The sequence below is a fragment of the Alosa sapidissima genome, chromosome 18, assembly GCF_018492685.1.
Source record: "Alosa sapidissima isolate fAloSap1 chromosome 18, fAloSap1.pri, whole genome shotgun sequence".
In the NCBI taxonomy this organism is placed as follows: domain Eukaryota; kingdom Metazoa; phylum Chordata; class Actinopteri; order Clupeiformes; family Clupeidae; genus Alosa; species Alosa sapidissima.
In genome coordinates, this window is record NC_055974.1 from 18,756,152 (window position 1) to 18,770,179 (window position 14,028).

Here is a 14,028-nt window from a genome sequence, read left to right on the forward strand (position 1 = left end):
GTAGGATATGCCAGTTTAAATCATATGAATCCTCTGACACAATAAGCAAAGTGCAAAGACAATAAGCAAGGTGGTTCAGTGAGTAGGCCTATTGTGTAGGCTAATATACTGTTGAAGTAGGTCTAATCTTTTTTAGCTAGGTGGTCCGTGCGTTTCTTTTTTATTGGTTAAGTGGTCCTTCGTCTGAAAAAGTTTGAGAAACACTGGTCTAGTCTGATGTGAGTCTTGTCTGGCCTATGTGATGTGTAGGGTACTGTGAGTACTATGACTGTTACAATGCTGCTGTATTTTGATTAGAAGCTAAAGCAGTTTTTTCATACTGAGCGTTGAGTCATCCAGTGCCCGACGAGCGGTCACTTCGGTCCGAGCCAGGAGACGGGGACAACAGCTGTGAGGAGATCAGTGCCGCGGTAGCCTTCAGTCGTGCCAGGGTTCACCCCGACAAGCTCATGGGAGTCCTATTTATTGGGAGACTGATCCATGATGGACGAATAGGATCGCAAATGTCATTGGGTTCGGGAATGAGGCCATTAGCAGCAGGTGCCTTTGATTGATACGTCCATGACCAGGTAAACACAGCACACAATCGTGATGACACCACAACAAATCAAGAGTCTATACATTGATTACACACATTAAAATGTACATTTCACACCCATACACACAATATATGAGAAGCCTATTTGCAAACAACTGGCTCGCTATTAAATCAACCCAGAGAAAATGTTGAAATCAAAATAACATTGCACATGTGAACATCGTATCATCCGTGGCTACTACTGTCTGTGACACTCCTCCCCCTTTATCAATAGTCGTCCCGACAGCATTTCAATACCCATACTTGTCTGGTGGCCTACCCATATTGGATCTCTGTGACCGCCGCACCAAAGGTACATGTTCCACTTCCTGCCCTACTGGTGGAGCCATCAATGGGGCTTCTGGCACAGCGCCTGCTTGACCTGTAGGGGAGGCAGATGCTGTTGGCACAAAAGTTAGAGGTAGCAATAAAGGCCTGGGGCCCAGGACATTGGGGGCAGAGGGACTTGGTTCTGCAACATCTGGGGCAGGGTGCAGTACTTCCCGGGAGTCAAAGAGACAAGGCCGTAGATGGTTGCGATGGATTGTCCGAATAGGACTCTCCCTTCCCTCTGGCCTAATTTGGAAAACTGGCAGGCCAGGGCGTATCTGTCCAAGGACCACATAGGGCTGAGACTGCCAGTGGGGTGCCAACTTGCCTTGTTCTCTGCGGCGGAAGTTGCGCAGGAGTAACAGAGGTACGGACTTTGCCTTCCGATCATAGCGGCCCTTGTCCCGCATTCTGGCTTCTCTCGTCCTGGATGCCACCTGCTTATAGACCCTCTGTAAGGTCTGGTGATGCTGATGCACCCAGCCATCAAGGTCATGTCGCTGGTTCGTCGTTGGTGCTCCTGTCATGGTATCCACAGGTAGGCGGGCATGTCTGCCGAACATGATAAAATGTGGCGTTAACCCAGTCGTCTCATGAGCGGTGTTTTTGTACATCTGTAGGAGAGTGGGCAAGTGGTCTGGCCAATGTGCCTGGTCCTCCGAATTCAGACCTCCTAATAGAGATAAAAGATTCCCTTGGGGCCTGTACGGTGTTGTTCGGATCTTAGAACAGCCATAGAGGCTACACAGTTGGGCTACTAGGGCTGACTCAAAGGATGCCCCTTGATCGGACAGGATTTGTTCAGGACACCCCCAAGGTTGAATTAGGTGGCGCCAGAGAACCCGAGCTGTAGTGACTGCCGTCTGGTCCTTTGTAGGGACAGCCCATCCGTACTTGGAGAAACGGTCTGTTATCACTAGCAGATAGGGATAAGCATCAGCTGGTCGGCCTAGGGACAAATAGTCCATTGCAACAGTTTCTAAGGGGTATGATGTTAAAATAGGCACCAGAGGTGCCCTTACCTATGGGCCCCTTTTCTGTTGAACGCAGTCGGGGCACATAGAGGTCCATTTCTGGAGATCTGTTCCCATTCCTGGCCAGTAGAACGTCTTCCTCAGCAGCCCTTCGACCTTGGCCATGCCCATGTGACCTGAAGCCTGGTGGTAACGATCCCACAGTTCCCAGGTTTTATTTGCAGGGACGATAATCTGGGCAAGGTCCAATCCCGCTCCTGGGCCCTTCGTAATAGGACCCCGTCTTGTATGGAAAGCCGCTTCCACTCACATAGGTGATGTCTTACGGCTGTCGATTCCATTTTCCTTTCTTCAGCTCTTGGAAGGTGGCCCCTCGTCACCCATCCCTTCAGTGTGGCAAGCGCTTTGTCTCCCTCCTGCCAGTCTTTCCAGGAATCTGAAGTCTCCACGGTGACGTCGCAGCCAATTGCCGCCGTTTCCGCTTGGATCTGTGGTTCCTCTCCTACTTCCAGGGCCAACTTCAACGTCTCGAATGCCACTTGACAGTCTGGGGTCTATTGGATGTTACTTGTCCCTTTTCTGGTTCCCACCAGGAGTGCATGGAGAGGTGCTGCCACTTTGGAGAATCCCTTGACAAATCTGCGGTAATATCCAACGAATCCCAGGAAGGATTGTACCTGCTTGATGGTCGAAGGGATAGGCCAATCCTGTACTACAGCAGTCTTCCCGGGGTCCGTAGATATTCCCGCACTGGAGATCACATGGCCAAGGTAAGTAACCTTTTTCTGAAAGAGCTTACACTTGTGAGGCTGCAACTTTAAGCCATGGGTTGCCAACTTTTGGAACACTTGCTCCAGATGTTGGAGGTGGGTGTCGAAGTCCAGAGAATAGACGATGACATCGTCCAGGTAGATTAGAAGGGACTCGTTCACCTGCCCCCCTAAACACCGCTGCATCAGGCGTTGGAATGTTGCGGGCGCGTTGCAGAGGCCAAAAGGCATGCGATGGAACTCATAGAGGCCTAAGGGGGTGGTGAACGCAGTCTTCTCACGATCCTTAGGGTCCATCTCCACCTGCCAATAGCCACTGGCAAGATCTAATGTTGAATACCAAGAGGCTTTGGTGAGGCTGGTGAGGGACTCCTCTATCTGGGGCGTCTTTGTGGGTCAGGGTGTTTAGCTTTCTATAATCTACACAAAAACGCCAGGATCCATCTTTCTTTTTTACAAGAACAATGAGTGCTTCCCACGGACTAGAGCTTTCTTTGATCACATCCTGTTCTACCATGTTCCGGAGGAGCCCTTTTAACTCGGTGTACAGACTGGGAGGAATGGGCCTGTAACGCTGTCTACTTGGTGGTGCAGATCCAGTGGGAATGGAATGGAGGACGGCGGTGGTCCTGCCAAAATCCTCCTCGCCAGCTGCAAAGACCATCCTCCATCGATTCAGCAGGGAATCCATCTTCTGCTGCTGTTCTGCCGAGAGCCCTTCTCCCTTCAGCAGGTTGACCGGATGGTCATCCTGCATGATGGTTTGGATTGCCTGCACATCTACCTCTACGGCTCCAGAGTCCACAATCTTCAACACCAGATCTTTCCCACCCTGGACTTGCATTGGATCCACCTGGAAAACATTTGCCAGAGGGCAGCGTTGAGGCACTTGGACTGGGTATGGATTCAAGTTACGTACCCTTATAGGAAGGCGTCCTTTCACCACCCAGGCAATAGACTGTGCCACCTGCCACTCTTTATCTTCATCAGGGCCCTCCACCAGGGCACAGAAGTCCTGGCTGTTTTGTGCTCCATACAGCTGTGTCCACAACACCATCTCGCTGTTAGGGGGTACATAGACTGGGTCTTGACGTGTTAGCCGGGCTACTCCCATCTCTCCCTCGGATGGTTCGGTCACCAACACCTTCTGACAAACAGCAAATGCCCACTCCCACTCCCCTCTGGCCTTAGAGGTCATTGTAGCACCAAATGCAGTCATCCCTGGGTGAACGCCCCGAAACAGCCCCCTCCAGCAATGTGAAATCACATTCATCCCAAGGATACCTCTTTCTGCCCCCAGACACTCATCCCTAACTATGATAACCCCCTTATTGGGCACCTTCACCACACCTTCAAGTCCAGTATGGCATAGCCAGTGTAGGGAATCTGAAGTCCATTGGCAGCCTTCAGGGTGAGCCATTGTAAGTCCTGTGGATTTCTTTTAGTTTCTCCAGCCAGCCATCTCTGAAAGAATTTTTCGCTAAACAAGGTAACTTGTGAGCCTGTATCCAGTAAACAAGGCACCTTCACCCCTGACACTGTGATTTCAACCCCTGGACATTCCCCAACCATGGCTGGCCTTTCCACCCCATTTCCCTGTTCCCCCTCCTCAACCACTTGGCTCTCAGTGGCTGGGGCCATTAGTTTAACTGTCCCCTTTCTGATGGGCACTGGCGCTGGATATGGCCGGTCATCCCGCAGCCTCTACAGGTGGGTTGGCCTCGCGAGTCTCACTCAAATGCCCGATATCTTGGGGAAGGTGTATATCGGCCTCTATGCACTCTTTCTCTAGAGGGTGGGGTCTGATCTCTGTCTGGGACAGGGGTATTGTGTGGAGAGCGTTGTCTTTGTATCCTTAAATGCTGTTAACTGGTCCTGCATCTCTTTTTTAAGCTCAGCCCTAACAGTCTCTTTCCACTGCTCCATGCTAGGTGTTGCTTTGGCTTGTTGTAACTGTGGTGCAAAGATGTGTGATGAACTAGCAACCTCCATCTTCAATTCAGCTTCTAGAGCTCTAGCCTCCCCACATACCTCACTGAAGGAGAGTCCTGAGTTCCTCCGCACCTGGCGATGAAGTTCCTGTTGCACCACACCAGGCCTCAGACCAAGGACGAGCTGGTCTCGTGCTGTCATCTCATCTTGGGCTGAGCCGTCTGGGCTGAGCCGTCTCTCGCCATCTTGAGAAGAGTTCTCGGAGTCGAAGAATGAAGGCTGCTACCGTTTCGTCCTCCTGTTGGTAGCACTTAAAAAACAACGCCCTCAGCTGGGCAATTGAAGTAGTCTTGCCATACAATTTTGTTAACTCTTGTAGAATCGATGCACTAGATGTGCGCTGTATTGAGTCCAGCAGCTGCGTCTCTCTCTTCGCTTCACCCTCCAATGCCCCCAAAATAAAATCTACCTTTTTTCCCTCATTTAACCCCTGTGCCCTCAGTATCGCCTGCACCTGCACCTTCCACTCTGCAAATCTCATTTTACTAGGATCACCACTAAATTTTGGGATCCACGGGGCCCCCATGAACCACGGAATCATCATGGCGTTTATTACAGGCGAAGAAACCTCTGGCCTTACACCACTGCCCTGTGCTTCGTCCGTCATTCTTCACTGTGAGATGTTAAAGGGGAATCCTGCCGACTACACCAAGAAATGTAACCAGACTTACAGTCTAGATTTGATTTGGATTTCCCCTTTAATAATTTAATTATATAAATTATAAATTATTATTTTTTTTTAATTTAAATTAATAATAATATAAAAATTATAATTTCCACTTCAATAATTCACTTCAGTCAGTCTAACCGTTACATCCGCCACGCCAGCAGGGGGAGAGAGTTCATCTAGTGCGAGTCACATCCGGGAAACCAGCGACGGAGCGATCAGCTGATGAGGTAAACAAACAATCAGTGCGTGACCTGGGGCCTGTTGCACAAAAGCAGAATTAAGACATCCGGGATAAGTTACTAAGCTGCGCTCAATGAATCCAAAACAAGAGCGTACAGGCTTAATTGGTTGCACAACGAGCAAGCCAGGATGAGCAGACACGGATTCATCAAGCCAGGTGAAACCTATCCTGGATAAGTGCGCGCTCACGGCTCCCTCAAATAGACCCCGCCACCATCACAGATTCACTGATTCATCATGGCAACTAGAGCGGCTTCATTGCTTCTTCTACGGTGTGAAATAGGTAGATAGCCTTCTCACAACAGCAACAAACAGCAACACCTCTGTTAAGGAGAATATTGCAACTAGTTCCGCGACCACCACGCGTGAAATGGTTAGGCACTCCCGTGACATCACGTTGTCGCATGACAGGTCAGGAATGGCGAGTATGTAAAAGTTAATTAATGATCACAAACGTTTAAATAATGACAGTGGGTTTAGGTATATGTGATAACAATGTGTAATGGGCAGTGGAATAACTATTGGTTTCCGTTTGTGGTGACTGCTGACTGAGATAAGGGATGAGATCCTGGAACTTAGCCTGGTCTGGAGCAGGCTAGCTCCACAGAATAAATCGGCATGGTGATTTATACCATAGCATATCCTGCTGCCCCCTATCCCGCTTTTGTGCAACTGGATCACGGATAAATTGAGCCAAATTGAACCAAGATATCCCGGCTTAATCCCTTATCCTAGTTTTGTGCAATAGGCCCCTGCCCAGCACCGGCAAATCCAAACAACGGCTACAGTATGGCTACTTCCCTTTACTTGGATATCTGGACGCGGCTCACAAACGATGCATGTGATGACACCACAACAATCAAGAGTGTATACATTGATTACACACATTAAAATGTACATTTCACACCCATACACACAATATATGAGAAGCCTATTTGCAAACAACTGGCCCGCTATTAAATCAACCCAGAGAAAATGTTGAAATCAAAATAACATTGCACACGTGAACATCGTATCATCCGTGGCTACTACTGTCTGCGACATATACATGTGTATGTTTGGATCACAATTCAACCCTGCACAGGCCCCAGCAGGCCATACATACCTGCTCCAAGATGGCATTTTGCAATGCAGTGTCAGTCAGGTTAACGCTAGTGATCTGCAAGGTTACGTTTATCCTCACAATCAACCTATGTGCTCCATCTGTCACCAAAACAGAAAATGCACAAACAAACAAACAAACAAATAAGCAAATACACAAAACAACATTGCATGATGACCACAAGAAACAGAAATAGAAAAAGTTCTATGAATGAGCACGTTCATGTCGAACCCACTTCGTGTCAAACATGAAATACGAGACAACTCAGACAACTTACTGGTGTGGCATACAAATGGGTATTGGTTGGTACAAACGTCATCTTCCCATTTGCCATTGAGGTTAAAATCCAGTGCAGCACAGTTCCTCATCTCTGTGTTTCCTGCATTCCGTTGGAAGTAATTGAAGGAGGGGTCACTTCCGTCGGTCCACTCCCAGCCAACTCGGCACAGGCTTATCCAGGCTTCCTGACTGCTGGATGAGTTCAGCAGGGCCACCAGCTGGTCATTCTCACCAAGGTTCCTCACACTGGTCAGGTCTGTGTGTTGCGTTCAGCAGTGGGTTTGTGCGTCGGTCCATGACAGAGAGCTGGTTTTGAGGAGGTAGGGGTGTCCCAGGTTGGCTGAGTATGAGAACAAACAAAAACAAATTTATCTTTGTTACCACACTTCAATCCACACTCCAATTTGTGGCTAGAGATCATTTAGTTCAAATTACACAATATTGATATGTCGACAAGGTATTGTGGTTTGTGTACAGTGCATATGTTGATGGGTGCCCACAGCTTACAAAGCTGCTTAAGAATCATGGATGATCTGGTGTTCAGATTTTAACCTGTGTCCCCAAGGCCACCAAGCCCATATGCGGTGCAGGTTGCACTACCGCTGAACTGCAGTTGACTAGGTCTCCCTGATCTAATTATTTTCAACTCTCCTTCAATTAGTCTTATAGAACTTACCATCATAGCAGACAAAGCTCTTTTGGTCAGTGCAGTGGTGGTCTACCCAGCCGCCTTGAGTCAGTGACAGCAGAACACAGTCTTGGCCCTCTTGGTCTGGTTGACCTGTAGCCCAGTGTCTAAACCCAACTTCTCCCGAGCTGTACAAATTAGCATCCTGTAATGACCACAACCACACACCCTTCAATTAGTCTTATAGAACTTACCATCATAGCAGACAAAGCTCTTTTGGTCAGTGCAGTGGTGGTCTACCCAGCCGCCTTGAGTCAGTGACAGCAGAACACAGTCTTGGCCCTCTTGGTCTGGTTGACCTGTAGCCCAGTGTCTAAACCCAACTTCTCCCGAGCTGTACAAATTAGCATCCTGTAATGACCACAACCACACACCCTTGTTCAAGCCAGTCCAGACTTTTCTCGTCCGCTTCGTGGATTTTCAGAAGTTGTTCGAGCTCGGCCTGCTCCGCCATGTTGTTGATGGACGCCAGGCTGACGTAGTTCGCTTGGCAATAGATCTGTGCGGCCCGCCAGGTCTTCGCCTGGGACACAAAGTGATACTCCTTAGGGAGGTGTCGGGGAGGGAAACTCGGGCAGACGGCCAGAATAAGAGAGAGGATTGCGGTGGAAAACAATAGAGGAGGTTACATTTACATTTAAGTTTACATTTATTAATTTAGCAGAGACTTTTATCAAAAACGACTAAATGAAATTGTCTTTTAGTCCAGGACACATTAGTCTTAATCCACAAAAAAGAAACTAGCCCTTAGCATCCTTCTGCTTGCAGTATGATTAACAGGCAATCCTGGTGATTATGAATGTTTTCGTTAGAAAATTACATGAGACACAAATGTAATAAATACAGAAAATTACCTAATTTACTGTATGTCACACACACACACACACACACACACACACACACACACACACACACACACACACACAACTGGCAAATACACACTAACCTGCAGCAAAAAGCATGAGGATATTGTCCCACCTCATAATGGTAATTTGGCCAGCCCTTTTTGGAGGGTAATTACTGTAAAATTAAAGAACTGAAAGTGTCAGAGAGAAACACTCTCTCTGACACAATCAGTAGTCAACACACACACACACACACACACACACACACGCACACACACAAGAAAATAAAATGGAGAACTTATGCAAAGACCCTAATTAAGGGTTTTTGCTTATGGTTTTGTTTTCAGAAGAATTTGCATTTTCCATTGCATGCACTTTGGAATTTAGCATTTTCACCAGAAGCATTCATCATCAACAATAGTTTATTTCTCTTAGAATAGAAGGCTGCAATGGAATGGCTCTATATACTGACTGACTTATTTTTTACATTTACTAGAAGAGTCATTTTGTTCAAAAACATTTATGTCATATTCTTTAGATGTAAAAACAATTCTGGTATGGTAACCAAAAGTGTAACTTCTTGACAGACAAAACTGACTAAATCATTGTTTCATTTAAAGCAGCACTATGCAAGTTTTGGTGTAAAACTAGCAGGTGAGCGATCTATTTAAAAAGGCATGCACAGCTTTACCAACAACAAGCAGAGCTTTAATGACAACCGGTAGAAGGAAAATGCTAACGGGTATATTTTGCCAATGTAGTCAGTGGTGTCATGTGTAAGGTTTTCTTTCATTTTATGTGGTACGTTCCACAGAACTGCATTGTGCATGCACTCGATGGCTGGTAGGAATGGCACAGATGTTCATCTGTCCTACTCCTTCACATGGCTATATACCATTAAGATGAATTTGAAGATGATACCACAACAAGTAGCATGACAAAAAGTTATAAATTGTTATGTAGTGTTGCTTTAACTTACTCAGTGCCATTGTCTTGGCACTGGTCTCATTACAGTTTTTTTTACAATTGTTTACACACGTTTTCAAAACTCTGTGTCTATTTTTCAAAACTCCACACACAAAACCCACAACTGTGGGCATTTGCATTTTGGCCTCTTCATGACAGGTTCAGTGTGTGTTACGATCACGCCCCCCTGCCCCACCCCTCAAGTGGATTAATTTGTCCAAGCAGCCGCTTGGTTTGTGGGGAAATATAGCCTACGAGTCCATGCATGGTAGCCTAGGCTATATAAGTGCCCTCCGCTGGCTTGTGTTCACATCATCGCAGTTTAACCGTAAACAGCAATCAGAGGTGTCTAGTTTTATTCCATAAATATATTGTTTTTATAGACGTTAGTTGCACGCGCTACGAAGAGCTTCCATTTACTGCACCATGTAGGGTACTGTAGTGCGGTTTGTCTGTCAACATAAAAAAACTCCGGGTAGCCTACAATTTTCGCACAACTTGGTGGAAAAGTGTAGCACAGGTTAAAGAAAACCTATTCATGTTTGGACTCAAAAGGAACTTCAAAGTATTTCCCATATAGTAGCCTTTTAGCTCACAACGACAGTGAAAGTGAAACTTAAAAAGAAAGTGGAAGTCTCTCCACCAAGTGTTCCATTAGATGCACAATCAATCGCGAGTCGATGCACGTAAAAAGTATCAACTGGTAGGTTAGTAACGAAGGTAGCCTAATTTTGCAAAATGTGATGACGTCACACAAACTTGGGCAAAAACGTTTAGTATACACTTGTGGTGATAGCCTACAGTTTATGTGAATTGCTGACTATAACCAAAGTTAAGGAGAAGATTTGGTTCGGTCCAGGAGAAAATTGCCAGGGCCGAATTTTGTTCCCAGTCCGACCCTGGGCCCAATTCACACCAAAAATTTGCAACGAGACAAAATTGCAGAAAGGAGTTGCAGCGATGTGAATTATATATTGCACGTCGTTGCAAGCTGTCACAAAACATTCTAAAATGTCAGTTGCAAGGTTTTAGAATGTTGCAGCAAGTTGCTGGTTTATAGAATGTTGCAGCACATCTCATCGTGAATCTTTGGTGTGAGTGAATAGGCCTTAATGTTTCTATGACATTCAGTAGGCCTATCAATGATAAACTGATATTGCATCAGACGTAGATGGAGTTGTCATGGTGATGGCAAACTTCACTATATGAAATAATATCATCAAATAATATCTTTCTTTTTACTTATTTCTTTTTACTTATTTTACTTATTGAGCGATGTTTTGATTTTTAAAATGTATTTGTATTTGTATTTGTGCTTGTATTTGTATTTGTGCTTCCTGTAGGGCTGTAGATGTAAATTAGCCCAAGGCTAACTCTAGTGCAATGCATCAAATGGTTACATTTATGTTTTAATTGCACACTGTCCCTTACAAATAAAATTGAAATTGAAATTGGAAAATATATTACCAGTCCACCTGGAATCTGCAAAGTCATACTATATTTGAAGCCTGGTTATTATGCTACAGTTTTGTACAGTTTTGTAGTTTTGTCTAGACGTGGAAAATTCTTGTCATTATTCAACTCAAGAAAAATATTTCAGCCTACCCACCTTTAAGCGTCTGTCATCTTCAACCGACCTTTGACGGACTGGCACACCTTTCGCCTCTGCCGGACCGAGACATATATTCAGTCTGTTCCTGCAGCTGTGTTTATCTTTGTGGGAGCAGCATGCAAAAAGCCCTGTCTGAGGGGGCTCCCTCTTCAGTGAGTTTGGTTGGAAATGGTCTGTGCTGGCGCGTAATTGGGTGCGGCCGAAGACTGTTGTTGTATTCCTACAAGGGTCCCATACTTGTTGGAAATTGAGCAGGCAAAGGCTTTGCAAATTGTGTGAGATAGTGCTTTAGTTTCTTTCTCTTTTTCTTTTTTACCTTATACAAGAGGACCTGTTTGAAGGTAATTGGCAGAAAACTCCAAGTAGCGCTATAATTATATTTTCCTTTTTTATCAGTGTGAATATATGTTTTGGTGCTGCCTAGAGGCTCATATTCTTATGACTCTTATGAGTTAGATACTCACTGTATGTTGCCCATATGCATTAACATTAGAGATTAGATATACATCTCCCATAATGGTATAAATGGCAGATCATAATTTAGAACATACACATCCTTGTCATACATACTGCATTCAATGTTAATATCAAGTAGCTCAGGACTTGACTATGATTTCACAGTGAACATTTTGAATTTATATATATATATAAAAAAAAAGACAGACAGTTTTTACATTTCACTTTTTATTTTGTTTGTGAGTTATTAATCAAACATTAAAAATTGAGTGGCTTTCCAGAGAGATAGCTCAAGGCAGGGCCTGATCAGATGCAGCATTTATAGCTATGTGTCTTTTTTTTCATGACCCCAAAATTAGCCAGATTACATTGGACATAAATGTGTTCTTCCAGGGCAGACCTTAATGTCCTGACCTCATTGCACTAATATATGGATGTTTGTGGCGTGGAAGAGCTCAGCGTATAAATAATTTGGTAACACTTTACTTGACGAGTGGGTTCATAACACATTCATAGCAGCTGTCATAAACTGCACATAAAGCATTCATGACTGTTTCATGAGACATGACTCAACATTCATACCAAACCTTTCATGAATGTGGAAGACAGAACGACGAAAACTTGTCAAAATAAAAGTCCAACAATCGCAAAGCAGCATTGCCGTTTTTGATCCAAACTTCTTACCTGATCACGTCACATCTGAGTCAATGGGCTACTCTAGTGCCAAAAAGACAGAACATGGTCAAGCAAATAATTTTTGTTTCATAAAAATGTATTTGTTTTATGATGATGCGGATGATTTCTCATCTTTTGCTACGGGGAATGTCCGACCGTTCCAGGTTACACAAATACGGGTCAAACTCAGTGATTACAAATACTTCACAACTTGTATAGTAAAGTGACATTCGATGTAGACTTAATAAGATATTCATGAAATATTTACAAAGGCTGGAGAGATTAAATGAATGGTATCCAGGTTACACAAATATGGGTCAGCTCAATGTAGGCTAGTTTACCTTTGTGATTGTTGGACTTTTATTTTGACAAGTTGTCATCGTTCTGTCTTCCACATTCATGAAAGGTTTGGTATGAATGTTGAGTCATGTCTCATGAAACAGTCATGAATGCTTTATGTGCAGTTTATGACAGCTGCTATGAATGTGTTATGAACTCACCCCAAGTAAAGTGTTACCAATTATTTAAAGGGATATGTGATTAATCATGTACATTTCTGTCATTTTCTGACACAGAACATAGACCCGCGTTCAGAATATCTACTGTACTCATTCACAACATTGTGCCCTATACAGTATAGTAAATAACTATGAGTTACTGGGACTACGAACATCTTTCTAAATCCATGTTTGGCGTTAGTGCATGGCCTACACTAATAGTTAACAGTCACAATCCGCTCGGTTGACTAACAGACGTTATAACCAATGGCTCAAGGTTCTTCCCGTCATCTGCGACACCCGGACTGAAGAAGGGGTAGAGTGGCTCGGTGAAGGAGTGTCCGGTGAACGAGTAGACGTGCCGCCCGGCCTCTGCGTCGTAGAAGGATACCCGCCCGCCCTCGTGGTCGACGTAGATCCCGACTCTCCGGGGTCGCCCACGCAGGGCGAGCTGGACTGAGGGCGAGCCCAGGGCCCGGTACTCGTCCCCGTTCCGTAGGCGCACGGTCCAGAAGCCGTTCTCTGGCTTGGACGTGATCATGCCTTTGCGGTTCACCGACTCGCTCACCACCCCCAGGTCCCAGAACGTCTTGCTGCTGACTTGAACCTCGTAGTAGAACCGACCGGAGGAGAAACCCTGTCTGGCCATCACGCAGAGCACCGGGTCGAAACGGGCCGGAATGTCCGGCAGTTCTTTGAGGGTCTCGCCACGCCCAGCTTGCTTGCCGTCCTCGGTCAAGTGGATGTTGGGGTGAGCCGTATCAGGGTCAAAGGTCACATCAACTAGAGTGGAGGGTGGAGGGAGGAGAAAGGAAGGAGGAAAGAAAGAAAACAAAAGAAAAGATACAATCAAATAAAAGGTGAAAGCGGATTAACCCATCAAAATTACTATCAAGTAAAATTGCAACATAGAGCTGTCCCTTTGTCCCTTTTTGATGTAAGACCTGTTTGGGTAATTATACATTTCTGTTGTCAGAACTTTCCACATTTGTTAAGTATTTTTAAAGTAAGCGTACCTTGATTTAGCTTATTCAAATAAACTTGTTTGCACACTTAAGCTAAGCAAATTTACACGCATGTCAATGAGCTGACACAAATGTCGACACTAGACCGACAAGGGCAGACACGGAAACAAACCAGCTCAATTCACTGATGATTTTACTTGTTGGTTTGGGATCAGTACTGTACTATGTTTGCTTTCCACAAAACCAACTGACGGAGACTGTCTATGTGAACCATTCTAGCATTTTCAGTGTGAGAAGACAACCACAGGCTTATGAACACAGGCTTAAGGAAAGAGATGTGCTTACTTGCATACGCCTGAATCCTTTTCAGCTCTGGAAAAGAACAATAAA

At 45.2% G+C, this 14,028-nt stretch overlaps 2 protein-coding genes and 1 long non-coding RNA gene across 3 annotated transcripts in view; all 3 read right to left on the reverse strand.

Annotated features, from left to right (window-relative positions):
• Window positions 1-1,290: 1,290 nt before the first annotated feature.
• On the reverse strand, window positions 1,291-7,460 carry LOC121690238 (rheacalcin-2-like). Its single transcript, XM_042070670.1, is given in 4 exon segments — window positions 1,291-1,459; window positions 6,659-6,756; window positions 6,933-7,274; window positions 7,442-7,460. Coding segments are annotated over 4 exon segments (519 nt in total). The 3' UTR covers window positions 1,291-1,399.
• A 366-nt stretch (window positions 7,461-7,826) lies between these two features.
• LOC121689530 lies at window positions 7,827-11,131 on the reverse strand. Its single transcript, XR_006024809.1, has 3 exons — window positions 11,043-11,131; window positions 8,569-8,642; window positions 7,827-8,145 (listed from the first exon to the last, which is right to left on the reverse strand). It is a non-coding gene; the product is annotated as an uncharacterized LOC121689530 (long non-coding RNA).
• Window positions 11,132-12,638: 1,507 nt separating this feature from the next.
• LOC121689420 (nuclear factor 7, ovary-like) overlaps window positions 12,639-14,028 on the reverse strand; it is a 7,304-nt gene continuing 5,914 nt past the window's right edge. The window contains exons 6-7 of the mRNA XM_042069225.1: window positions 13,984-14,010; window positions 12,639-13,456 (exon numbers count right to left, since the gene is read on the reverse strand). Coding sequence (XP_041925159.1) covers window positions 12,903-13,456; window positions 13,984-14,010 — 581 coding nt within the window. The 3' untranslated portion in view covers window positions 12,639-12,902. The remainder of the gene's footprint in view (window positions 13,457-13,983; window positions 14,011-14,028) is intronic.